Genomic DNA, 24,647 nt, shown 5'->3' on the forward strand with positions numbered 1-24,647 from the left:
ATAGTAGAAAAGGGCTTTTTTCATGCACCACAATTCTTAACGTTTTAAGGGACCAATCACTCTCTTTATCCACCTTTGTTATTGGGGTGTTGACTTGCTCACCCTTTATTCTTGATTCCCCTTTTCTCTTATGTTTGAACATTCTTATTTCTCACTTTACTTTATTAGTGTTCACTTGTTGTCCCATTTTTCTTTCCATCACTTGTTTACCCCTCTTTGGTTTGTGTTGCCCACATTCACCTTCTGTTCATTTATTGGGATACAGCATAAAATAGCCCCTTCTGACCCTTCAAGTCGCGGTGCTCAGCAACCTCTGATTTAACCCTAACCTAATCATGGGGCATTTTATATTGGCCTATTAACCTACCAACCAGGATGCCTTTGGATTGTGGGAGGAAACCCATGCAGTCACAGAGAGAACATACAAACTCCTTACAGGAATTGAATCCAGGTTGCTGGTACTATAAAGTGTTGTGCTAACCACTATGCTAACAATGCCCCCACTTTTCTCTGCCTCTCACTGGCCAAAGAAGGGCTTTGTATTTTTCTACAGTTGTGTGTCCCCTAACTGTGTAAATCCTAGAAATCTCAAGGACAAAATTTTTGAAGTTATCTAAGCAACATAGTGGGTTTGACTGTGTAATGGTGCACAGTGTGGCATTTTGAATGATTTGTTTCCAGGTTTTGTACTACTCTAAATTGTGCTACCATCTTTGTACCATTCTGTATTATTTCAGTCAACACTGTATTTACAGTTGTGTTTAATATGGCCACATATACTGTTTACTTTGCAAGTTTCACATGAGGGATGTGTATATGACAGAAACTAATCTGAATTCGACAAACAAATGTTTTCAGGGGAAACATGGTGAGTGAAACTTATCTTTTCTGTATGTAAGAAAGAACTTGTGCTTTTAGAGCACTGAGGTTGGAAATGGCATGAGAGATTATGTTTGTTTATTGCATTAATACCGGCTTCATTTTAGAGTGTTTTACATTGGTGAGGGGGGGGTTCAGGGACAAATGAAATACTTAGGAGTTAAATTTCTAAAAAGGTGCTAAGACACCCACAAACAATACATTTTCTGCAGTATTGGTGTTGTTTTACGTCCTGCAAGGAACTTCTGAGCCACCATCTCACAGTTTCACTCTGCACCCAGTTTCATTGTGCTTCTGATCTCTCTATTTTGCATTGCTGCCACAACTCTCCCTTGTTTCTGTGCACCGCAGTATCTGCTATGGTGTCATGGTCCTGGCTGTGCTAGTGCTGCGGCTGACATCAATGCCTGGTGAGTCTGTTCCTATGTCCTTCGCCCTCATCCTTGCCTGGTGTAACATGATGTACTTTGCTCGAGGCTTCCGTTTGATGGGACATTTCACCATTATGATCCAGAAGGTAACTGCTTCCAGTTAAATAAATTTTATAGCTGTACATTTCAGATCATTTATGCTCCCTGGGAGCTGATTCTAATGAAAAAAAAAGTACAATCAGTACATAATTCAATAATGATATAATTTAATCCAAATTTGCCTTTAGTTAATGAACAAATCAAACAAGCCTGTTACTATCTACATAACTCAATGACTCAAAGATAATTGTGTTTCAGATGCCTGAAGAATATAGTGATAAAATCATAGACATCCAAAACAGAAACAAACCCTTTAAACCAATAAGTCACTGCTGATTATTAAACCATTTTTACACTAGTTCCCTCCTAACCCATTCTCTTCTCCATAAATTCCCATTCTCCACCACCTTCTTAATGTCCATTAGTGATGGTCTTTCTAATTTTAATCAGGCTTTTTATCGTTGCATGGAAGTTCAATGCAAAGACATGAAATTATTGTAAATGACTGTACTGTGCAAATGGCTTATGCACATATATAGCTAGCACCCCAAAGACTCTTGCACAGTACAGTATTTGTCAACTTGGAGCGGAAAGCGAGTTTGTAAAATTGGCAGGAGCAAAGGATGTTAGGAATGGTGAGGGTGTGGGACAGGTGACAGAGACCCCAGGGGCACGGGTTGACGTAGATGCAGATACCCCCAGCCCTGAGTCACCAGGCAAGGTTATTTGATTCCAAACAAATGAAATATTGATCATTACAGAATGTCTCTCTAGTGCTTCCCACTCCCTGCCCTCTCCCTTCCCCTTTTCCCAATCTTGAGTCTCCTCTCCCTGCGCCATTCCCACTCTCAATCCACAATAGAGATCCATCTCAGAATCAGGTTTATCAATCCTCAGGAATGTTATGAAGTTTATTTTTGAGGGAACAACGCAGTGCAATACATAACATTACTACAATACTATGAAAAATTCTTAGACCCCTTGCTATATATATATGTGCTTAACACTTTTACATGGTACCATGCAAAAATAAATAGAACACAAAAATGGATTACAAGGTAGTGTTTGTGAGTTTGTGGATTGTTCTGAAATCGAATGATGGAGGGGAAGAAGCTTGTCCTGAATCATTAAGTATGGGTTTTCCACACTAATATCCAGATTGTGAAAAATAAATAATGAAAAAAAACTAATTAAATCAAGATCTGAACCAATGCAATCCTATCTTTCTGCCTGTTTAACCTGTACAACTATCATTTGTCAGTTTGTTTATCATAACTCCATCTTTACTGATGAAACAAAGAAAGTAATCAGGCTATGGTAATAGGGTGGCTGACCTCCCAGCCTTTGCTGTTCAGTAACCATTAATAACTCTCCAGCATATCAGCTAAACACAGGCCCACAATTAGTCTAAGAAGATGGGTGTCTAGTCCCAATCGATAAATAGTGCTGTGGGAAACCAATGTTTTTTATAATGCTCTTTTTTCCCTCCAGATAATATTTGAGATTATACTGCCATTCCTTGTATTGATGCTCATTGTGCTCCTGGCTTTTACATTCAGTGAGTACTCACAGATATTTTCTATGTAACAGCAGCTTTGTACTCGCAGAATAATTTACTAAAGGTTAAGAAGTCTGAAGATATTATAAGCATGACGAATCTCTGGATAAGCAATTAGTATGGTTTGTTTTCTGTCCTTTCTTTCATTTTCTTTCTCATCTTTCCTTTGTCTTTTTCTCCTTATTGTTCCAAGTCAAGTAGTAGTACAAGATCTACTCTCAGATTCAGATAATAGGAATGAATTTGTGAAAACATTCTCCCTGGCTGGCAGCAGTAATAAGTGTGTGGAGTCACAGTAATGCATTCTATTCTGCTGAGCCGAATGGGTTTTAGAGACAGAATAATATGATTCATTTAATGAACTTAGTTTTCCACTAGACCAAATGTAGGGATTGGGCAATCCTTGTGGAAATTAATGACATGTCTGGTGCTCTTCACTCCTTTTCATTATGCCCCCCAATTTCTCTTTATCTCATCTTGTTATCTCCCATACTCCATCATTTTTATCTCTTTCTACATCAGACTTTTCTACTGATTTTTACTTTATATTTTCTTTCTGCTGGAATCCCTGAAGTTGTCAGCTTGGATGCAAAGGCCCAATAATGGGAAATCTTCACAAATGTATCCTAACTACATTTCTATTGCATATATCTTTCTTTGCCCAATATTCAGCTTGGGAGTAAATTGGGGTTGTGCATTAGAGCCAGTGTAAAAATCTAAATGTTTTTTAAAAAAAGAAGGTGCATTTCCTCTCCTTTCCTTGATACTTCCTACTGCTTGGTTTTACCCATCCTTTCCAATTTCCTTGGTTTCAGTTCATCCCACTTGCCTTGTTTGGTGCAGTTTCAGTACTACAGTGTCTTTGAGTGTATCCTTTGCCTTTCTCCAGGTACCCATCTGTCATTCCAAGTCTTGGATCCTGCAAAGTGGGAATATTATGTGGATTTTAGCACCGTTCTTTTCACCATGTACCTCCTCTTTTTTGGGCTTGTCAACATGCCACTCAACTGGGAAGTGATTTTGCCTGACATGGCAATGTTCCAATATGCAATGTACACCCTCCTTGCTTTTGCCATCATGGTCTTCCTTGTTACCCACATGATGAATGAACTGATTCGACAGATTGCAAGGGAACGTGAAGACATTTGGAGAGCACAGGTACTTTCTTAAAATGTTTCTGGTATAGCACCTTTGTTTAAGTCAATGTCCTCCTTACTTCAGTGTGGGGACCCCAAGCTGAAGGGGACTGCTGGTTATGCAGAGGTTAAAACTCAGGAACAATGTATTCCCATAACGGCACAAAGTAAACCCAAATCTCTGAAGGACCTGTAAATCAAGGGTTAAACAGAGAAATATACTGTAAATTATAACAGGTTCAGAAAATAAGTGAGTAATATACACAAAATGCTGGAGGAACTCAGCAAGTCAGGCAGCCTCTATGGAGGTGTATAAACAGCTCAAACTTCTTGCTGAGACCACTTAAGGCCTGAGTCCTGAGTCCTGGTATTGGCCCAAAATGTCAAATATTTATTCTCCTCTGCTGCCTGACTTGTGGAGTTCCTCCAACATTGTGTGTGCATTGCTCAAGATTTCCAGCATCTGCAAGAATCTCTTATGTTTAAAACAAATGGGACAGATGGAGAAGAGAGGCTGTGGGGGAGAGGGGGAAAGTTAATACCTTTAGTGAAATATCAGTAAGATTACACAGCAACAGGCAGGGTTGGTAGCTTTGCTGCGAGGCAGTTCTTCATAGCCAAGCACACACCAGATTATCTTTGTTCTTCTTCGGGCCTGCCAGACCAGAAGAATGTGTACCCTCCTTTCTCTTCACAATGCATGCCCTCTCCAGCGAGTCGGGACTCCTGGAGAGATGCAATGTCCACGTTGTAGTACTTGAGCACACGAGCAACAAGTGTAGTGTGTCTCTCTGGGCAATCAGAGTTAGCATTGTCCAACAGAGGTCGTATGTTCCATGAGATAACAATCAGATTCTGCTTGTGATTCTTACTGCTAGAGTTGGACAAACTGCCAGAGTTAAGCGTGGAGCTGAGTGCTCAACTGATCATCAAATGGTGTGGTTGGATCTAATGTCTATCGATCAAACCTCCACACAGACTGAATACTGGCAAACCACTCAAAAAGCTGAACACCACCAAGTTGAAACACCGTGAGATGCTGATGCCCTGAAATCCTCTATGGAAACTGCTCTAAGCAGACTGGTTGAGAATCCACCAGACAATATTACTGAGCACTGGAATGCCTTCAAAGAAACGGTCTACAGCACTGCCCAGGACACCCTGGGGAAAGTTAAGCACAAGCATCAGGACTGGTTTGATAAGAGCAACCAATCTGTACAAGACCTTCTCAGAGCTAAGGCAGCTGCACACCAGGCTCTTCATTGACACCCAAATTCAAGTTCCAATAAACGTGCCTTTTTGAGTGCAAAATCAACTTTGTGGAGGCAGTGAAAGACCAGTGGTGTGCAAAGAAGACCAAGGAGTTACAAGCCTTTGCTGACTGTAATGACTCAAGAAGCTTTTATGAAGCAATCAAGGTTGTGTATGGTCCATCAAAACAAAGCACCTCACAACTCCTGAGCAAGGACAGTACATCCATCTTCACTGAGCAACACCTACACCTCACACCTCCTCACACCTCACAGCTCCTGAGCAAGGACAGTACATCCATCTTCACTGAGCAACACCTACACCTCACACCTCCTCACACCTCACAGCTCCTGAGCAAGGACAGTACATCCATCTTCACTGAGCAACACCTACACCTCACACCTCCTCACACCTGACAACTCCTGAGCAAAGACAGTACATCCATCTTCACTGAGAAGTCAGAGCACATGAAAAGATGGCAAGAACACTTCCACGAGCTATTGAACAGACCAGGAACCATCACAGACCAGGAACCATCACCGATGAAGCACTGGGCAGAGTACACCCTCGACCCATACTGTTCGAGCCAGATGCTCCACCTACTCTTCACGAGGTCATCAAAGCCATCAAACAGCTAAAACCCAAAAAAACACCAGGGCCTGATTGTCTTGCAGCCGAGAGCTACCAGTATGGTGGTAACACACTGACATCATGCCTGCAGCAGCTGTTCACAAAGTTGTGGGGAGCTACAGAACTACCACAGGACTTCAAAGACACATCAATTGTGACCATCTACAAGAACAAGGGAGTCAAGGGAGACTGCAACAATTACCATGGCATCTCTCTTCTGTTAGTTTCAGGAAAATACCTCGCGAAGATAATCCTTAGACGCTTGGTGTCCAACATCAGTGACAACATCCTTCCAGAAAGCCAGTGTGGTTTTTGATCAGGCCGTAGTACAGTGGGCATGATCTTGTCACTGAGGCAACTCCAAGAGAAATGTGTTGAGCAGCCGAGAAGTCTCTATGTCACATTTGTTGATCTAACCAAAGCATTTGACACTGTTGGTAGAGACGGCCTGTGGAAGCTCCTACCAAAATTCAGTTGCCCCCCCATGCCTAACCAACATCATCCGTCAGTCAGTTCCACAAAGGCATTGAAGGCCAATCAGCATGTGTGGTGAGTTGTCAGACTCATTTCCCATGAGCAACAGAGTAAAACAGGGTTGTGTTTTGGCTCCTACTCTGTTTGGACTATTCTTCGCTGCTGTTCTTCAGGATGCCACCTCAGACCTGAAGTCAGGGGTCTTCCTACAAATGAGGGTTGATGGTGGCTCCTCAACCTCGCAAGACTGAGAGGAAAAACAAAAGTCAGGGACATTGTGGCGCTGGAGCTACAGTTTGCTGACTGTGCACTGGTTGCCCATTCTCTCGAAGACTTACAGGAGATCACCAGTCACTTTGCCAGTGCAGCCAAAAGCTTCAGACTGACAATGAACCTGAAAAGACAGAAGTTTTGTTCCAATCAGTTCCTGGCTCAAGCTACAAAGAACCAGCTGTCCTCATTGATGACACTTGTCTCAATGCTGCCAACAAGCTTTGCTATCTGGGCAGCATAGTAACATCCTCAGCTTCTCTGGATGTAGAGATTGAGGCAAGAACCAGAAAGGGTCAGCTGAAAGATCAAGTTTGGTCACAGAGCGTGAGGTGGGCCACCAAGTGTGAGGTATACAGGGCCGTTGTCATATCAGCCTTGCTATACGGATGTGAGACGTGTTGCCCATATCAGGGTCACTTACGCCAGCTTGACCAACTGCAGCAGCATCACCTATGTTCCCTGATGAAGATCACCTGGCGAGACAAGGTCTCCAATACCAAGATCCTCTCTCAAGCTGGAATGCCAGCAGTTTCAACCTTGGTGATGTCAGCCCAACTGCACTGGGCAGGACATGTTGTCAGAATGCCTGACTGAAGACTGCCCAAGGACATCTTGTACGGCTAACGGTCCAGTGATATCCAAAAACAAGGTGGCCAGTGACTACGGTACAAGGATGTTCTGCACAGGAGCCTCAAGAAAGCTGACATTGCCCCATCAGCATGGGAGGATCTGGCTCAAGATCGCTCACAGTGGAGGGACGCCATCAGAAAAGGTGTGGACGCTGCTGAGAACAAACTCATAGAGGCAACAGAGGAAAGGCACAGGAAGTGCCACAACAGAGCTTTTACCCCTGCTGCCCCTCCAGGCCTCACTTGACAAATATGAGGCAAAACTCCGCTGCGAAATCTCTTCGAGGTATGCCTACTCTGAAGAAGTTCAAATCTTCTCTTCGATGGGAGTTCAGTGAGACCCTCGCTCACTGCCCACCCTCCGTTATCTCCGCCTCTTCGACCACATCCTGACCTAGACACGGTACAATAGCCGTGTCTCGTTTTTGGGAACGTGTCTCCGCCGCCATCTCATACCGAAGGGATTCCAGCTTCGGTTCCAGGCTTCCCAGTTCGGGCCCAGCGAGGATCCTAGGTACCGCCATTTTGTTAACCGATGCTCCCTCCGCTTCTCCCGTCGGATTCTCCGAGCCACGCTTACTGCCATGTGGAGATACCTGCGGTTCCTATCACTGTCTCTGCCCCACTCTGAGCCACGCTTTCCACCGTCTGCCATGGTCCACTACTCCACTTCATTCTCCGTCGGATTCACGCCTCCAACCACCGTTTCTTCTCCTTCCTCATGTCCAAGAAGGACTACAAGCTTGCTCGCTTGCATCCCACGAGGACGACTGCCTCCAGCCCAGACTCCTATTTCTCATACCTTCAGCACGTCGAAGAATCATCCGCCTCGGACTCCGACCCCAGCTGGCACCCTAGACATAGGTACCAGCCCCCGGCGGACCATGAACTCTCCCGCTCCGGACTGACCACAGATTTGATGCCCTGCAGGCTATAAGTCCAGAGGTCCCAGCTCCGGGTCTGGCTCAGACCGGGATCCTATGGCCGGGACCGTCGGTGCTGCCGTGGGGTCCTGCCGCCGGTCCTATTCCCCTGCTACCTCCTATTCTCGTTGTGACTCCCAGCCTTCCCTTCATCCCTTATCCCCTCTCCATCTCCCCGATCCCTTATCCTCCCCTCTGCCCGCTCTCCCTGAACATCCCAACACCCCTCCTCCTCCTGAGACTTCCCACTCCTCACCCCCACTTAACCCCAGTCCCAACTCTTGCCATGTCTTCGCCATCCCCCCTGACCTTCCCCTATCTGAGGCAGAACGCTCTGTCCTCAGTAAGGGCCTCACTTTTATCCCCCTCCGCCCCCACCTCAGTGAGTTCCATGCCCGCCATGATGCTGAGCTCTTCTTCCGCTGCCTACGTTTCCGAGCCTACTACTTCAACAAGGATTCCCCCCCTCCCCCCAGTGATGATCCATTCTCCCGGCTTCTATGATCCTCCTCCTCCTGGACACCCCCATCGAGCCTTCTACTTGCTCTCGACCTTTTCATCTCTAACTGTCGCCGAGACATCAACCGTCTCAACTTCACCACCCCTCTCTCCTATTCTAACCTCACTCCCTCTGAACGCACTGCCCTTTACTCTCTCCGCACTAACCCCAACCTCACCATCAAACCTGCAGACAAAGGTGATGCTGTAGTAGTCTGGCAGACGGACCTCTACCTCACTGAGGCCAAACAGCAGCTCGCTGACACCTCCTCGTACTTACCCCTGCCACAGGACCCCACCAAAAAACATCAATCCACTGTCTCCCGCACCATCTCCACACTCATCAACTCCGGACACCCTCCCTCAGCCAAAAAACTCATAATTCCCACACCCCGCACAGCTCAGTTTTACGTCCTCCCCAAGATCCACAAGCCTGACTCTCCAGACAGACCCATAGTTTCAGCCTGCTCCTGCCCCACCGAACTTGTGTCTGCCTACTTGGACCCCATAGTTCAGACTCTCCCCACCTACATCCAGTATACATCCCATGACCTTCACCTCTTCAATAACTTCCAATTCCCCGGCCCCGACCGCTTCATTTTTACCATGGATGTTCAATCCTTATACACCTCCATCCCACATCAAGAAGGCCTCAAAGCCCTCCGCTACTTTTTGGATAACAGACCCCACCAGTTCCCCAGCACCACCACACTCCTCCGGTTGGCGGAGCTTGTTCTAACTCTCAATAACTTCTCCTTTGTTTCTTCCCACTTTCTCCAGATCAAGGGTGTAGCCATGGGCACTCGCATGGGCCCCAGCTATGCCTGCCTCTTTGTGGGTTATGTGGAACAGTCTATGCTCCAAATCTATACTGGCACCACTCCCCAACTTTTCCTCCGCTACATCAACGACTACATTGGTGCTGCTTCCTGCACCCATGCTGAGCTCGTCAATTTCATCAACTTTGCCTCTAACTTTCACCCAGCCCTTAAATTCACTTAATTTACCCGATTCCCTTAAATACCCGATTCAGATTGGGGGATCGCTTCATTGAGCACTTCCGCTCTGTCCGTCACAATAGACAGGACCTCCTGGTTGCCACCCACTTCAACTCTGCCTCTCATTCCCATCTAGATATGTCCATACATGGCCTCCTCTACTGCCATGTTGAGGCCAAACTCAGGTTGGAGGAGCAACACCGTCTGGGTAGCCTCCAGTCTGGCGGTATGAACATTGAATTCTCTAATTTCCAGTAATTCCCTCCCCCTTCCCCCCATCCTAGGTCCCTCTCTGCCCCTCTCCCCTTTCAACTTCCTGCTCCTTTATTTCTACAGTTCTTTCATGCTTATCCCCTCCCCCCTTTATTCTTCCTCTGATTGGTTCTCCACCTGGTGCCTCTAGCCCTTCCCCCTCCCCTATCTCTATTACTGGGCTTCGGCCCTCTCTTCCCCACCCCCCCCATTCCTGATGAAGGGTCTTGGCCCAAAACGTTGGCTACTCTTTTCTCACAGATGCTGCCTGACCTGCTGAGTTCTTCCAGCGTCGTGTACGTAAATATGAGGCAAGCAGTGCCTATCAAGGATTGGCCTGTACAGCCACTCCAGGATGCACATATCAAACCCACTAACTGACTGAAAGGAACCATCATCATCCTATTGGATGGATAGCTAGAGAGAGTAAGATAGACTTTCTGAGACCTCCTGTGTGCAGAGAAGGTAGAGTACTTGCTTGGAGAAGACAGTGATGCATCATCTGGTGCATCCATCCAAGCAACGCAAGAAATCAATTTCATGACATGCCAAGTTCACAACTCGGGATTTGTGTAACTAGAGGTTTTCAGGCTTGATTCCATTCTAGAATTTTCTTACCTATGTGGTTACATTGATCATTTAATTTCAATATTAACTCATCAATTCCCCATTGTTAATTAGTGGTAAAAAAGCTACTTGCAAGTGGTGGCTACAGTTTATGAGTTGATTGGCAAGAACTGATTGCTAGTTAAATATTCTCAGTGGAGGCTGAGTCAGTTTTTTGGAATTTTAGTTGGAAATCTTTGCTAAGGAACATAGTAGATACTATCTCAGCCCAAAATGTTGACTATCCATTTCTCTGAGTAGATGCTGCCAGACCTGCTGAATTCCTCTGGTGTTTTGTGTGTAGTTATAGAGTACCAAGTGGTCACTCTTAGTGTTTTCTGTGTTCCTTTACTTTCTCTCTCTCATCTTTCCTTTGTGTTTTTTTTTCCTCCTTGTTGTTCCAAGTCACGAAGAAGTTTAAGATCTACCCTCAGATTCAGATAACAAGAATGGATTTCAGCAGATATGATATTTGGGATAGTTGTTAGAGGGATTTGCCAGTGAGGGTAGAAACAGGATAACTTGGGAGATAAATACGTGGCTGAGAAGCAAGTGCAGGGTTTCAGGTTCTTGAATCATTGGAATCTTTTCTGGTCAATACGACCTGCTCAAAACTGACAAGTTGCATCTGAATCCGAGGGGGACCAACATTTTTGCGGGCAGGTTTGTTAGAGCTGTTGGGGAGGGTTTAAAAACATTAAGGATGTAGAATCAGAAAGGATAGCAAGTACGGTACTCAAGGTGTTTCATCTAAATGCACATAGTATAAGAAATAAGGTGGATGATCTTGTTGCATTATTACAGATTGCCAGGTATGATGTTGTAGTCATCACTGAATCGTTGCTTTGTAGGAAACCTGTATCATATTATAGAGGTCTGTATAGGACCTGGTTTGAATTATTTTTTTTATCTTTTCGCTTGTCTCAATATTAATATAGCTTTAGGTTTGATATATATATATATATATATATATATCACATTTTTTTTTACAAATTGTAAATTGTTTTTGAAAGAATGAACTTCAGTTGTAATATTATTTGCTTGGATTTATTCTTTTCTGAATACATGATTAATATACTTTAGATGAATTTAAGCTGGCCGACGACAGTTACGTTTTTATTATTGTTAGACATAACATTGCAGTTTTTGAAATTTGTTTATCTCTTTTATTATGGCTAGATTCGGTGGGATGAATATCTCATTTTTTTTAATATAGCTGCAAAATGGAGGACAGGGTTAAGGGTCATTAACTTAGCATGCGATCATCCTATTGGTCACTTTTTTTTGGGCTTTGTGGGAGGGGGGCTATTAGAATAGGTTTTTTTTCTCAATTGGGCGGTTCTGTTGATGGACATTTTCTCTCAAATATGTCGTCACTTCTGGTCAAATCTGTTCCTTTTGGATTAATGTGCGCTTGCGCAATAGTTTTCTTTATTAAAACTTTAAATTAAATCTTAAACAAGGATGTTAATAAAATTAATATAATCTTTTGGAATCTGAATGACATGAATCATCCTATTAAGTGTAAAAAGATTTTTAAGAAATTAGAAACACTTAATGCAGTTATTATTTTTGTGCAAGAAACATGTACGGAGACAGGATGAAGATCTTTTTTTCAAATTATGGAAAGATCCTTTATATCATTCTTTATCGACTAATAAAGTGTGAGGGGTATCTACTTTTGTTCACTCTAAAATCCCTTTTGTACATTTTAATACTATTACTGATTCGACTGGAAGATATTTAATTGTTACTGGTTTATTATGTGGTCAAAGGTAGCTTTGGGTCTGCACCTAATTCAGACAGTTCTGAATTTTTTAAGAAGTTTTTTTCTGAGCTACTGAAACTGAATGAATATGATCATAGGTGGTGACTTCAATTGCTGTCTGAATCTGGCGATTGACAGATCATCAACCAATCCGGCACCTCCTAATAAAGTGGCAACCTGTATTAATTCTTTTCTACTAGAATATGACCTGGTCGATATCTGGAGATATAAACACCCTAATGACAAAGATTTTTCTTTTTTTTCACACGTTCATCATAAATACTCAAGAATTGATTACTTTCTTCAAGACACACGCTTGCTACACTCAGTTGTTGAGTATGCATATGATGTCATTGTGTTGTCGGATCACGCGCCTCTGAAATTAACCCTGAAGCTCTCTGATAGTTATTTTGAAAATGCCACAGTGGAGATTGAATTCCGTATTGTTACAGGATCCAGCCTTTGTTAGTTTTATTAAGGAGCAAATTTCTATATTTTTTGAACTTAATACAATTGAAGGAATGTCAAATTTGATTATATGGGACACAATGAAATCTTTTCTTAGGGGACAGATAATTTCACATTCAGCAGCTTTAAGAAAGAAAACTAAAGTGGAACTGTTAGTGCTTAAAATTAGAGAGATAAAGTGTATTCAGTAAAATCTACTGAAGATCTATATAAGGAACGGGTTGACTTCAAACACAATATGATTTGCTTCTGACCTTTCCCATCGAACAGCAAATTTTTAAATCTAAAAGTTTATTTTATATACATGGAGATATACTTTTGGCAGGTCAGTTAAAGGCAAACATAGTCAGAAGACAGATTTTGAAAATATGTAGACCAGATAGAACATAGAACAAAGAATAGTACAGCACGTTACAGGCCCTTCGGCCCACAATGTTGTGCTGACCTTCAAACCCTGCCTCACATATAACCCCCATCTTAAATTCCTCCATATACCTGTCTAGTAGTCTCTTAAACTTCACTAGTGTGTGTGCCTCCACCACTGACTCAGGCAGTGCATTCCACGCACCAACCACTCTCTGAGTAAAAAACCTTCCTCTATTATCCCCCTTGAACTTCCCTCCCCCTAACTTAAAGCCATGTCCTTTTGTACTGAGCAGCGGTGCCCTGGGGAAGAGGCGCTGGCTGTCCACTCTGTCTATTCCTCTTAATATCTTGTACACCTCTATCATGTCTCCTCTCATCCTCCTTCTCTCCAAAGAGTAAAGCCTTAGCTCCCTTAATCTCTGATCATAATCCATACTCTCTAAACCAGACAGCATCCTGGTAAATCTCCTCTGTACCCTTTCCAATGCTTCCACATCCTTCCTATAGTGAGGCGACCAGAACTGGACACAGTACTCCAGGTGTGGCCTAACTAGAGTTTTATAGAGCTGCATCATTACATCACGTCTCTTAAACTCTATCCCTCGACTTATGAAAGCTAACTTATAAGCTTTCTTAACTACCCTATCTACCTGTGAGGCAACTTTCAGGGATCTGTGGACATGTACCCCCAGATCCCTCTGCTCCTCCACACTACCAAGTATCCTGCCATTTACTTTGTACTCTGCCTTGGAGTTTGTCCTTCCAAAGTGTACCACCTCACACTTCTCCAGGTTGAACTCCATCTGCCACTGCTCAGCCCACTTCTGCATCCTATCAATGTCTCTCTGCAATCTTCGACAATCCTCTACACTATCTACAACACCACTAACCTTTGTGTCGTCTGCAAACTTGCCAACCCACCCTTCTACCCCCACATCCAGGTCGTTAATAAAAATCACAAAAAGTAGAGGTCCCACAACAGATCCTTGTGGGACACCACTAGTCACAACCCTCCAATCTGAATGTACTCCCTCCACCACAACCCTCTGCCTTCTGCAGGCAAGCCAATTCTGAATCCACCTGGCCAAACTTCCCTGGATCCCATGCCTTCTGACTTTCTGAATAAGCCTACCATGTGGAACTGAATTGAAACGTTAGACCCTTATGAAATTAATAAGATATTTATGGGTTTCTATTCCAATCTTTATAAATCTCAATTCTCTGGCAATACTTTTATTATGAACAGATTCTTGTAAAAATGAAATATACCTCAAAATTTTGACTCAAGATATTAATATACTAGATGCACCTATTAAATAAGAGGAAATAGCTAAAGCTGTATCCTCTATGCAATTAGGGAAAGCTCCGACACCAGATGGATATACAGTGGAATTTTATAAGACCTTCAATGAAATGCTTACACTACATCTTTGTCAAACTTTCACTGATTCTATATCCTCTGGGAATCTTCTAAAAACTTTTTATGAGGCATTAATTTCATTAATTCCTAAAAAAGGAAAAGATTTATCGGAATGTGCATCCTATAGACCTATCTCCTTACTGAATGTGGATTTTAAAATTTTCTCTAAGATTTTAGCCTACTTGAGAATATTTTGCCTACTGTTATCTCAAATGATCAAACTAGATTTATTAAAAATAGGTATTCACATTTTAATATTTGAAGATTGTTAAATATCATCTATTCCCCCTCAGTTAAAGAATCTGAATGTATTGTGTCTCTGGATGCAGAGAAAGCTTTTGACAGGGTGGAATGGCCTTATTTGCTTCAGGTTTTGAAGAGGTTTATTTTCAGTCCGGGATTTATTTCCTGGATCAAACTGATTTATCAAGCCCCAGTGGCAGCAGTTAGAACTAATAATCAAAAGTCTCCTTATTTTAGATTATATAGAGGAACCTATCAAGGTTGTCCTCTCAGTCCTTTATTATTTAATTTGGTTTTAGAACCACTTGCTCTTAGGGATTCTAATTCTATACAGGGTATTAAGAGAGGAGGATAAACTACATAAGGTTTCATTATATGCAGATGATTTATTAGTTTACATTCCAGACCCTAGGGAATCTATTCCCTTTATGTTATTTATATTTACTGAATTTAGTATTTTTTCTGGATATAAACTAAACTTACATAAACGTGAATTATTTCCTATTAATAATTACTCTGATTATTATGATCAAATACCTTTTAATATTGCTAAAAATTATTTTATTTATCTTGGTATTAAAATTACTAAAAATTTTAATGACCTATATAAATATAATTTCTTTCCTCTAATTGAATACGCACAACAAACATTTTCCAAATGGTCGCCTACTTCGATGTCATTAATTGGTCGAATAAATGCTATAAAATGGTAATTTTACTGATATTTTTACATACATTTCAAACAGTTCCATCCTTTGTCCCGAAAATGTTTTTTGATAGAATAGATTCCATGATCCTGTCATACATTTGGAATAATAAAAGCTCCAGAGTGAATAAATCTTTACTGCAAAAATCAAAAAAAGATGGAGGACTGGTGCTACCAAACTTTAGATTTTATTATTGGGCAATTAATATTCGTTATATCACCTTTTGGATTCATGGTATAGATAACCAGGACTGTCCTTCATGGTTACATTTGGAGGAGAATTCGGTAAGGGGGTTTTCTTTGGCTTCTTTACTGGGAGCTCCTCTTCCTTTTTTGTTCTCCAGGATAAGTAGACAAGATTTTAGTTCTATTGTTAAACATACTTTAAAAATTTGGTTTCAGTTTTGCAGATTTTTTGATTTAATTAACTTTGTACTCTCTAGTAATATCCATTTTAAATTTTTCTTTAAACCATCAACTCCAGATAAGGCTTTTTTAATATGGAAAACTAAGAGAATAAAAACTTTTTTAGATTTGTTTTTAGAGGACTGTTTAATGTCTCTTTCGCAGCTAGTGGATAAATATATATCTAATGCACATTTTTTTAGATACTTACAAGTTAGGAATTTTTTATGTGATTTTTTTACCGAATTATCCATTTGTTCATTTACCAAATATGATAGATGCTATTTTTCAGCTTAAACCATCTCAAAAACGATTGATAGCCATTATATATAAACAGTTAATGAATGCATGTATGATGCTTAATGATAAGGTTAAATGTGCTTGGGAAATAAGTGCTTAATAAAAAACGTGCTTAAGATAGTGCACAGGGCGCATATGTCAAAAGATAAACCAGCGCATATTTTTTCTAATATAAGCCCCACCAGTGATAAATGTAACGCTGAGGTGGCTACTCTAACTCATATGTTTTGGTCCTGTACAAAGTTAAATAATTTTTGGAGAGATGTTTTTAGAACGTTATCAAAAGTCATAGGTGTGGACTTACAACCTAATTCACTTACAACAATCTTTGGGATTATTCCAAAGGAAGCAGGAAATGTTCCTGCTTCCGATCAACATGCGATAGCCTTTTCAACTTTATTGGCAAGGAGAGCTATTTTGTTATACTGGGAAGATTCTAATCCACCTACTGTTTTTCTTTGGCTCTCTTCCATTATGTCCTGTTCAAGTTTGGAGAAAATTAGAAGTTGGATGTTTGATACATCTTTTAAATTTGAGCAAACCTGGTGACCTTTTATTCAATATTTTCATATGATCTGATTTTTTTCTCTTTCTCTATTTTTTTAGGTAAATTTTTTTTCTTTTTTTTCTCTCTTGTTTTTTTTCCCTTTTTCTCTGTGAAAGTTCAGAGCTGATCAGAAGGATGTTTTCTTTTTTCTTTTGTAATTTTATCCTCAAAGCCCAGTCTCTTTTTTTGTTTTAGGTTAGTTTAGTGGGGTTTTTTTCTCATTATAAAAAATTTCCAGTCTTTTTTTTGTATGAATTGCCAAGAGGAGGAGTTGTTCTTTGTTTATACACAATAGCCTAATAGTCTATTTACATGACTTTGACAGTATACATCCCTTTCGTTGTTTGTACATTTATTGCATTATGCATTTGATATAACTTCTCCTCTGATTTATATCTATTCTTTTTTTTTAAAAAATCATTAAAAAAAAGATTGAAAATGACTGAATCGTTGCTGAAGGATGGTTGTAGTGGGAGCTGAATGTGCAAGGTTACACGTTATATCAGAGGGAAAGGAAGGTGGGCAGAGGGGGTGGTGTGGCTCTACTGGTGAAGAATGGCATCAAATCAGAAGAAAGATGTGACATAGGATCGGAGGATGTTGAATCCTTATGGGTTGAGTTAAGAAACTGCAAGGGTAAAAGGACGTTGATGGCAGTTATATGCAAGCCTCCCAACAGTGGCTAGGAGGTGGACCACAGATTACAACAGGAAATAGAAAAGGCATGTGGAAAGGGCAATGTTATGGTAGTCATGGAAGATTTTAACATGCAGATCGATTGGAAAAATCAGGCTGGTAATGGATCTTAAAGTGTAAGTTTGTTGAATGCCTAAGAGATGGCTTTTTAGAACAGTTTATCATTGAGCCTACTAGGGGATCAGCTATACTGGATTGGGTGTTAAGTAGTGAACCAGAGGCAATTAGGGAGCTTGAGGTAAAAGAACCCTTAGGAACCAGTGATCACAATATGACTGAGATCAACTTGAAATATGACAGGGAGAAAGTAAAGTCTGATGTAGCAGTATTTCAGTGGAGTAAGGGAAATTACAATGGTATGAGAGAGGAGTTGGTCAAAGTAAATTGGAAGGAGCTGCTGGCAGGGATGTCAGCAGAGCAGCAATGGTGTGCATTTCTGGGGACAATGAAGAAGGTGCAGGACTAATGTATTCCAAAAATGAAGAAATACTCAAATGGTAAAATAGTACAAAGATGGCTGACAAGGGAAGTCAAAGCTATTGTAAAAGCAAAAGAAAGGGCATACAACAAAGCTAAAATTAGTGGGAAGATAGAGGATTGCAAAGTTTTTTTAAAAAACTACAGAAAGCAACTTAAAAAATCAACTATTTCATTGCATTTCCCTTTTCAATGAGATGGATGGGCTTGGTGCAGTGATATCAGCTTCTCAGCATCAGGCTGAACATTGTGGCCTTTTCCTAAGGTGCAGGAAAGCATTCAGAATTATCCTTCTGCAACCAAAAATCTCAAGATGATTTCTATGAACTTCAGCTTCAGCTCAAAGTCATTTAGTAGCGAGATCAGTTCTTCCTCCTGATCAGTGTTCAGGAATGGATTTATTGCCCAATCTGGAATTTGAATTGAAAGAAGTCCTGAAATCTCTCTGACATTTCTTTATGCATCTCATCCAGTTGGACACAGTATACTTGAGATCATCATCTGGTATTCCTTCTTTCTCTTCCAACTCAGAGCGGCTTGGAAATTGGAAAAGGTCACGATGGCCAATCTTCACTTAAATAGAGTTAACTTGGGCAGAAATGTAGAAATGGCTGATTTGAGTTTGATAAGATTCACAAAAATTCCTTGCAGTTGAAGATTGATTTCATTAAACTTTGTGAATAATTCTAACAAATAAGCAATGGCATTCCTAATATTCTTGATTTGATTACTGAATGAACCATTGGAGTCTTCAGAGAATTTTAACGCAGTTTCAAAAATCACATAAAAGCATCTCAGGCAATTTCCTTTTAAGAGCCATCTGACTTCTGTGTGTAACAGCAAGCAATGAAACTGTTATCATTCTCAATGCAAAGCTCTCAAAATAGTTGAAAACTGAGGCTATGCAACTTGACTTTATTTACTGCTGTTATAACAGTATTTAATTATTTGTGCATAGGTAGGTTTTTATCTGAGAAGATGTTGTCTGGCATTACACAGAGAATGATAAATGAGTTAGGTACAGTTTTTTTAAAGAAAGTAAAAACCCTATGGAGGCAATCTGTCATTGATGGTGTCTCATTTTGCACAAGCAAGAATAGAAACATAGAAAACCTACAGCACAATACCTGTGGCCATCAAACTTTACAACTCCTCCCTCAGAGTGTCAGACACCCTGAGCCAATAGGCTGGTCCTGGACTTATTTCCACTTGGCATGATTAACTTATTATTATTTAATTACTTATGGTTTTATATTGCTATATTTCTCCACTATTCTTAGTTGGTGGTGCTGTAATGAAACCAAACTGCCCCTCAGGATCAATAAAGTATGTCTGTCTGTCTTCAGCCCACAAAGTTGTGCCGAACATGTCCCTACCTTAGAAATTACTAGGCTTACCCATAGCCTTCTAATTTTCTAAGCTCCATGTACCTATTCAAAAGTCTCTTAAAAGACTCTATCATATCCGCCTCCACCACCATTGCAGGCAGCGCATTCCATGCACTCGCCACTCTCTGAGTAAAAAGACATACCCCTGACATCTCCTCTGTACCTATTCCCCAGCATCTTAAACCTGTGTCCTCTTGTGGCAATCATTCCAGCCCTCGGAAAAAGCCTCTGACTATCCACACAATCAATGCCTCTCATCATCTTATACATCTCTATTAGGTCACCTCTCACCCTCCATCACTCCAAGGAGAAAAGGCCGAGTTCACTCAACCTATTCTCATAAAGCATGCTCCCCAATCCAGGCGACATCCTTGTAAATCTCCTGTGAACCCTTTCTATGGCTTCCACATCCTTTCTGTAGTGAGGCAACCAGATATGAGCACAGTACTCCAAGTGAGTTCTGAGCAGGGTCCTATATAGCTGCAACATTACTTCTCGGCTCCTAAATTTAATTCCACGATTGATGTAGACCAACACACTGTAGGCCTTCTTAGCCACAGAGTCAATCTGCGCAGCTGCTTTGAGCATCCTATGGACTCGGACCCCAAGATCCCTCTGATCCTTCACACTGCCAAGAGACTTACAATTTATAGTATATTCTGCCATCATATTTGACCTTAAAAAAATGAACCACTTCCCACTTGAACGCCATCTGCCACTTCTCAGCCCAGTTTTGCATCCTATCAATGTCCCGCTGTAACCTCAGACAGCCCTCCACACTATCCACAACACCTCGAACCTTAGTGTCATCAACAAACTTACTAACCTATCCCTCCATTTCCTCATCCAGGTCAATTATAAAAATCACGAAGAGTAAGGGTCCCAGAACAGATCCCTGAGGCCAACCTCCATGCAGAATATGACCCATCTACAACCACTCTTTGCCTTCTGTGGGCAAGCCAGTTAAGGATCCACAAAGCAATGTCCCCTTGAATCCCATGCCTCTTTACCTTCTCAATAAGCCTGGCATGGGGTACCTTATCAAATGCCTTGCTGAAATCCATATACACTACTTCTACTACTCTTCCTTCATCAATGTGTTTAGATGCATCTTTTAAAAATTCAATCAGGCTCGGAAGGCACAACCGGCCCTTGACAAAGCCATGCCATGCCATGCTGACAAAGCCATGCTGACTTTCTAACAATGACAATCTAACTTGTCTGTTCCTATCTCTTCCAATGCTATTGTAAAGGAGGCAGAATTATATCAATATCTCCAAAATGCTCTCCCACTGAGAGATCAAACACCTGACCAGGTTCATTTCCAAGTACCAAATCAAGTACAGCCTCTCCTCTTGTAGGCTTATCTACATATTGTGTCAAGAAACCTTCCTGAACATACCTAACAAACTCTACCCCACCTAAACCCCTTGCTGTAGGGAGATGCCAATTGATATTTGGGAAATTAAAATCTCCCATCACAACAACTCATTATTACACCTTTCCAGGATCTGTTTCCCTATCTACTCCTTGATATCTCTGCTACTGTTCGGTGACCTATAATAAACACCCAGTAAAGTTATTGACCCCTTCCTATTCCTAATCTCCACCCACAGAGACTTTGTACAGACAATCCCTCCATGGCGTCCACCTTTTCTGCACCCGTCACACTATTTCTGATCACGCCCCCACCTCTTTTGCCTCCTTCCTGTCCTTTCTGAAACATCTAAAACCCAGCACTTGAAGTAACCATTTCTGTCCCTGAGCCATCCCAGTCTCTGTAATGGCCACCACATCATACCTTCAAGTGCTGATCCACACTCTAAGCTCATCCACTTTGTTCACAACACTCCTTGCGTTAAAACAGACACATCTCAAACCTTCGGTCTGAGCGCGTCCCTTCTCTATCACCTGCCTATTCTCCCTCACACACTGTCTCCTAGCTTTCTCTATTTGTGAACCAGCTGCCTCTTCCTCAGTCTCTTCAGTTTGGTTCCCACCCCCCAACAATTCTAGTTTAAACTCTCCCCAGTAGCCTTAGAAAATCTCCCCACTGGGATATTGCTCCCCCTGGGATTCAAGTGCAACCCGTCCTTTTTGTACAGGTCACACCTGCCCCAAAGAAGGTCACAATGATCCAGAAATCTGAATCCCTGCCCCCTGCTCCAATCCCTCAGCCACACAATTATCCTCCACCTCATTCTATTCTTATTCTCACTGTCACGTGGCAGAGGCAGTAATTCCGAGATTTACTACCTTTGCGGTCCTGCTTACCAATATGTACCACGGCCTCTGGCTGTTCTCCCTCCCACTGCAGGATATCTTGGACACAATCTAAAACATCCCAGACCCTGGCACCTGGGAGGCAAACTACCATTGGAGTTTCTTTCCTGCATCCAGAGAATCACCTGTCTGACTATAGAGTCCCCTATCACTACTGCCTTCCTCTTCCTTTCCCTACCCTTCTGAGCCACAGAGCCGGACTCTGTGCTAGAGGCACGGCCACTGTCGCTTCCCCCAGATAGGCTGTGCTCCCCCACCAACTGTACTCAAACAGGAATTATATTGTCAAGGGGTAAAGCCACTGGGGTACTCTCTAGTACCTGACTCTTCCCCTTCCCCCTCCTGACTGTGACTCACTTGTTTGTCCCCCATGGCCTCGGTGTGACCACCTGCCCATAATTCCTCTCTATCACCTCCTTACTCTCCCTGAACAGGAGAAGGTCATCAAGCTGCATCTCTAGTTCTTAGTAGTAACTTGGTAGTAACTAGTAACTTGTAGTAACTTGGTCCCTTTGGAGCTGCAGCTCGACACACTGGGTGCACATATGGCTGTCCGGGAGGCTGGGAGACTCCAGGGCATCCCTCATCTGACACTGAGCACAGAACACTGGCCTCACACACATACTTGCTCCTTTCTGCAATTAACACAGGTAAAACCTATCTCGCCTCATCCCGTTACTGCCTAAGCCTGTTGAGCCAAAGCCCTATCACTCTGCTGCCTCTCATTTCGCTGCCTGTTCCAAACGCTGACCACTGGATATGGTGGTCTTCTTTTTAAACATTTCGTGCTCTACTGGCTGATGTTATGCACCTGCGCAGTCTTGCCTCTCTTTTACCCTGTGTAGTAAAAACTGCCTTCTCTCCCGAAATCAGCCATTCACTTGCAGCCTTCTTGCTCCAAATCAAAAACTGTTGAAGATTCCTTATCTTTTTAAACCTTTCACACTCTACTGGCTGATGACACGTGCCTGCGCAATCTTGCGTCTCTTTTAACCCGTGTAGTAAAAACTGCCTTCGCTCCTGAAATCAGCCATTCACTCGCAGCCTTCTTGCTCCAAATCAAAAACCATTGAAGATCCCTTGCCTTTTTAAACTTTTTGTGCTGTACTGGCTGATGACACGCACCTGCGCAGTCTTGCCTCTCTTTTACCCCGTGTAGTAAAAACTGCCTTCGCTCCCAAAATCAGCCATTCACTCGCAGCCTCCTTGCTCCGAAGAATGTACTGATAAGAATGCTGGTGACAGAAATGTCCTCTTTGAAAAAATTGCTCAACAACCCCAAATATTGACTTCACCTTCGTATCTGCTCTAGTCACCTTGCAAATAATAACTCTTGAACCATGCTTTCATCTTTTATAAAATGAAGAAGCAAAGATTTGTTACCCTACAAAGTTGATTGATAAAACTGCAGAGCAAATTCTGTTGTTGCACAATGTGTCTCAGACATTTCATCTATTCATCTTTGAACAGAGCTGTCACTGAACAGAATTGTTTAAATTATTTGGTTTGGTGATTTATGCAAAACCGTACTCAGAATATCCCCTTTTGTTGGAAGAATCTGTTCTTATTCCAATGTATGGAGCTTTCCAGATTTAGCAATGGACAATGAAATGTTGTATTAAGCACGGAAACCATCACTGTTTTGTGTGAAGTGCTGGCAAACACAGTTTGAAATGTTTTCCATTTCTGAAAGTTTTCACGGAGTGACTGAAAATAAGCCAAGTTCTTGTTTGCTTTATCAAAATGTATTCTCAAAATGTTCATGGAATGGATAGTTTCATTGCCTCATTTGAAAAAAGCTTTTTCACGCGATATTGGCTGCTGTTGGTTGCTTGGTGCTGGATTAAATCCATTTTCCAGATACTCCACTCTATACCATTAACACTTATATTTCATTTGGTCTGCTTCTGCCATTTTCATTATGGATTCATGTCCACGGTCAATCTCCTGTTGTTTAAGTTCAACCTCCTGTGCTGCGATCAAAAAAGGGGAAAGTTATGATGTCATCATAGTTCAGGAAAAAAATGACTCTCTACCTGAAAGTACATAAAGTGGAGGTAGCAATATCTCAGTTAGGCTGTGGCCTAGAGAAATGCTATCAAGATCATTCAAAAGGACAGATTCTGAACTTAACCCCATTGAATGGCATTCCCTAATTCACATGAATTGTGTCACTGCATGATTAGAGTATAGGAATTGTCCTATCTAAAACTGTACTACAGTAGTGAACGGCAATAATGTGTGGCATGATTTCTTTGGTCCAAATTTCTCACGATATGCCAAATATAGAAGAGTCACATTCCTTTCCAACAGCTGTCACGCTGTTCAAGCAAAGTCAAAGACAACAGTGGGTTAGCAAGAGATCGGGTGATTACGTGATCATTATAATCGATTATGAGTATCAAATACTTATAATAAGTATTTAATTTCTTAAATTAAGTCTGTAATCCCTCAGCTGCTCTCCTAGCTTACCGAGTGCCACTCCACCATCCCCGGAGATGGGGTGGGGCAATATCGCCCACTTTGAGGTGTAGACCACCTTAGAGGCTGCATTTTGTGAATAGCATGTTGTAAAAGATGTACATCCTAGAGTCATAGAAAAGTATAGTACAGAAGCAAGCCATTTGACCCATCTCATCCGTGCCAAACCATTTAAACTGCCTACTCATATTAACTTGCACCAGGCCCACAGCCCTCCATACCCTGACCACCCATGTACCTATCGAAACTTCTCTTAAGCTTTGAAATTGAGCTCACATGCACCACTTGTGCTGGCAGCTTGTTCTACACTCTTACAACCCTCATAGTGAAGAAGTTTCCCCTTGTGTTCCCCTTAAACGTTTAACTTTTCACCTTTCACCCTTAACCCATGACCTCTGGTTGTAGTCCCACCCAACCTTAGTGAAAACAGCCAGCTTGTAATTTACCTTATCTAAACTCCTCATAATTTTGTATACCTTGATCAAATCCCCTCTCAATCTTCTACATTCCAAGGAATAAAGA

The 24,647-nt window shown here is 41.8% G+C and overlaps 1 protein-coding gene across 2 annotated transcripts in view; it reads left to right on the forward strand.

Annotated features, from left to right (window-relative positions):
- LOC140714867 (transient receptor potential cation channel subfamily V member 6-like) overlaps positions 1 to 24,647 on the forward strand; it is an 84,629-nt gene that overhangs the window by 48,312 nt on the left and 11,670 nt on the right. For both annotated transcript variants that reach the window (XM_073026550.1, XM_073026551.1), the window contains exons 11-13: positions 1,231 to 1,396; positions 2,841 to 2,907; positions 3,797 to 4,065. In XM_073026550.1, the coding sequence (XP_072882651.1) occupies positions 1,231 to 1,396; positions 2,841 to 2,907; positions 3,797 to 4,065 (502 nt within the window). The remainder of the gene's footprint in view (positions 1 to 1,230; positions 1,397 to 2,840; positions 2,908 to 3,796; positions 4,066 to 24,647) is intronic.

This window comes from Hemitrygon akajei, chromosome 22, assembly GCF_048418815.1.
Source record: "Hemitrygon akajei chromosome 22, sHemAka1.3, whole genome shotgun sequence".
Lineage (NCBI taxonomy): Eukaryota > Metazoa > Chordata > Chondrichthyes > Myliobatiformes > Dasyatidae > Hemitrygon > Hemitrygon akajei.